Genomic DNA, 3,555 nt, shown 5'->3' with positions numbered 1-3,555 from the left:
GTGGCCACTGGGCTGGGGGGGAGGGTGCTGGTTCCAGGAAGCCTCCCTGTGCCTGCTGACCCTTGGCTTCAGCAGCTCCGACACTGTTCTGCCACTAAGGGTGGGGTGTCAGGAAAAGGCCAGGGGAAGGGGCTGCTCCTTCACTCCAAACAGGGAAAATACATTCTTGTCTGCAAGTATATTGAAAAGACAGCTTGTATACCAAAGTTTCTAGAAAAGAGTGGGCAGGGTGGCAGGTTGATCCGAAGGCCTCAGGGAGGTGGTCAGTCGCGGCCCACAGTACACCAAGCAGCTGGTAAGGGGGGAGAGAGAGACACAGGAAGCAGAGCAGGGGGGTGGGGAAAGGCGGCCCCTTCCCCCGTCCCTTGGTGAGGGGCTCCCTGCCTCCAACCACTGCGCACGCTGGAGATGCTGGAGGTGCTGGGAGGGGGCCCCCAGCCCTGCGGGCAGACATTCTGTCCCCTCCCTACAGCCCACGCTGTTGTCTTGAGGTTGCAGGGCTAGTCTAATGCTTTGACCCTTGGTCTCCCCCTTTGTAGGACCCTCTACACACCCCACTTCCGTCTACCTGGCACCAAGATCCTGGAGAGGGCCTCTGGCTGACTCAGCGTATCCACCTTGACGTGCCGGAACGCCTTGCACACGGGGCTCTGCAGGTGCCTGCAAGCCAGGGCAACGGGGGGGGGGGTTGCTCGGGATCGGGGGAGCCTCCAGCCTGAGCCTGGGGCTTCCAAATCTCTAATCCTGGCTCTGCCCCAGATGAGGGTCTTAACCCCTCCTTAGCCATGCTCCGCGCTTAGAGCCAGGGGGTAAAGATGCGAAGGCCTCAGGGAGGCTGAATGCTGTGGCCTTGGAGCAGAGGACAGCCTGGTTCTTGCCTCCCACTGAGTGTTCTTAATCAGAGCACTTGCTTTCTGGAGTTTTATCCCCTGAGGCCACAGTCTTCAAATAGGAACAGCCTTCGCCTCAGCTCCCAGCAGTGGCCAGGGACCTGGGTTCAGAGCCCAGCTGGTGGAATGGGGGTCCCTCCAGGCGAAGAAAAACGTGCCTCCCACGGCATTTAGGGCCCCATCTGCCCAATGAGACCAGCACTCTGCGGGCAGACGCCCCAGGGATGGGTGCTCATTGTTACCCTGCCCTCCCCGCTCTCCTCTCCAGGGGTGCTCCAGTGAAGGGGCCCAAGGGCCTGGGCACCTGGAGCTCAAGACATGCTCACCTCCTCCACTCCTCCTCCGTCTCCCAGAACTCGTAGACCACGAAGGTGAAGCCATCAGCCAACCTCACGGCAGCGATGCTGTGAGAGAGGCTCCAGGTTGGGGCTGCCTCGCTGCCCCCTCAAGGCAGGGGCCCCAGCGCACCCCCCCCCCCCCCAGACTGTTCAGTTCAGTGAGTATCCCTGCCCCCCACCAGAAGGCCTGGCCCCTCACTGAATGAATTACAATGAAATGACACCGTAAAAGGTGTCCTAGTCATTTAAAAATCCTACCTTTAAAAATAAAAGCATCTTCCTCCTGCCAAGCGGGAACTGGCCCCATGGTGGCTGGGGGAAGGCCTGCCAAGGGTCAGTGGTCCGGCAGGCCCCCCCATCACTCCCGCGTGACCTGTGGGATTGCCAGGCCCCCTACCGCCCCTTAAATAGGGCTGATCCTACCTGGGCCCGGGGAGGGGGCAGGAGGCTGCCTCCCCGAGTGTGGCTGACCTGGTGGGGAGGGGGCGAGGCTCTCAGCTGCCCTGTCTCTAACCCCGTCCTCCTCTGGCCCCTCGGCTGTGCTTTCTCACAGCCCCGCAGAACGAACCCCAAGCATCCCACGAGGAGGAGGATGCTGTCATGGGTGGCATTCCCCGTATAATTAATTACAGGCGATCCCAGCCCTGACGGCACAGGAGAGAAGCAGGGGGAGAGGCTAATGAGATCATCTCATTAGTTCATTATACCCCAGCCTCAAACGACACGTGGGGCTGCGGGCTTGCACTCTGGGAGAGGATGGGGCCCACGTGTCCCCCACTCATCAGACAGTAACCCTTTGCCGGACACAGATGGCGCTGCTTACGAGGGATTGGGTTCATGTACGGTTGGTTACTGGAGACGAAAGCCACCATGGGGACTGCATTAGTCTGGCTGACAACACACGGATGGCTTTTAGGGGGGACGCCTCTGCAGGGGCGGGAAAACAGGCAGGCATGGGGTACAGGGAGGACAGTCCTCCCACACGCAGGCATGAAGCCCCCCCGCCGTGTCCTGCCTCCGCTCCCGGGATCACCCCCACCTGGACGGCAGCACCTCGATGCTAGCTTGACTTTAATGTGTCCCCAAAGGCCTGTAGGATGCCCCCGCCAACACACCCGTGCTCTCCTGACCTAGCTCGGCACACAGCACCATCCTCTGGTTTCTGAAGCCAAAGACTGTCCGACTCGGCCTGGCCTCCTCTCACCACCTCCCTCCATCCCAGCCATGAGCCAGGCCGGTCTACTCTGTTCCAAAGCCGGGGCACGGGAAGGCCTGTCCCTCTAATGACTGCGGGGCCCCTGCTGGCCCCACTGTACCCTGGTCTCCACTCAGCCCTTCTTCACACGGAGACCAGACCACGTCTGCCTTGTGCTCAAGCATCTGCCACACGGTCCCGACTAGCCCCAGTCCTCTCCGCTGGTGTCACTGTCAGGCCACACCAGGTGCTGGCTTGGCCCCCCAAACACAGCACCCTGGCTGCCACTCCAGGTCTTGGCACCAACTGGTCCCCTCAACCCGGAGCAAAGCCTCACTGAAGCCTTTGAAACCCTGTCTCCAGGGTCCGTCTTCCTGGCCTCCACCGCACCTGCCCCATCAAGAGCCCTCTTTGTCTGCCCCTCTCCCTCCCAGAATAAATGCTCAGCTAGGGCAGCCGCCTGCTTCCCGGCTGGATCCCCTGAAGCAGGGAGAAGGCGCACATGCTCTCAAGGCCGAAGCAAGCAAGCTGGCCAGAACCAAGGCAGGGACCCAGGCCGGACCTGTTCCCCGGGGTGAGAGATGGGGGCGAGAGCCTGGGGCCCTGGGCCAGCAGCCCTCTCAAGGCATCATCAGCAAGGCTGAGAGCTCCGCTTGGCCGAGGGCCCCGCCAGCCTGGGTGGCTGGGAGTAAGTGGGGGAGGTCCCAGGGTGGGGGGAACGGCCGCGCGCCCACAATGAATGCAGGTTGCCCCAGCCACGGGCCTAGCCCCTCACGTCCACCACGCCATCCTCACCTCCGGCAACCCCAGGGACGGTGAGGAAGCTAGAGCCAGGCAGTGTTTGTGCGCTGGGGCAAAGCCAGGAGCAGCGAGGGGCTTCCCTAGGCCTCCGTTTGTTCTCGGGGGAGCCTGGTCCTGCCCCGCCCTCCCCCCCCCCCCCAGGCAGAGCTGCCCCCGCACACTCACTGGAAGCAGTTCCCGGCCCCGGCGGTGCCCCGCATGTACTGGCGCAGGGAGTCCACGAACTCGCTCAGCTGCTCAGGGCACACGGCCATCTCCTGCCGGACCAGCTGCAGGTGCTGCGGGGCCGCAGTGCGTGAGCGTGGGCGCCTGTGGGGCTGGCAGCTGCCCC

General features: G+C 62.8%; 1 protein-coding gene across 1 annotated transcript in view; it reads right to left on the bottom strand.

Moving 5' to 3' along the window:
- Positions 1-18: 18 nt before the first annotated feature.
- NECAB2 (N-terminal EF-hand calcium binding protein 2) overlaps positions 19-3,555 on the bottom strand; it is a 28,397-nt gene continuing 24,860 nt past the window's right edge. Inside the window, exons 12-15 of the mRNA XM_040634363.1 lie at positions 3,390-3,502; positions 1,217-1,294; positions 569-660; positions 19-292 (exon numbers count right to left, since the gene is read on the bottom strand). Coding sequence (XP_040490297.1) covers positions 264-292; positions 569-660; positions 1,217-1,294; positions 3,390-3,502 — 312 coding nt within the window. The 3' untranslated portion in view covers positions 19-263. The remainder of the gene's footprint in view (positions 293-568; positions 661-1,216; positions 1,295-3,389; positions 3,503-3,555) is intronic.

This window comes from Ursus maritimus, unplaced genomic scaffold (assembly GCF_017311325.1).
Source record: "Ursus maritimus isolate PB19 unplaced genomic scaffold, ASM1731132v1 scaffold_19, whole genome shotgun sequence".
In the NCBI taxonomy this organism is placed as follows: domain Eukaryota; kingdom Metazoa; phylum Chordata; class Mammalia; order Carnivora; family Ursidae; genus Ursus; species Ursus maritimus.
Note: the sequence above shows the minus strand (reverse complement) of the source record. Positions and strands in the feature narration are given on the sequence as shown.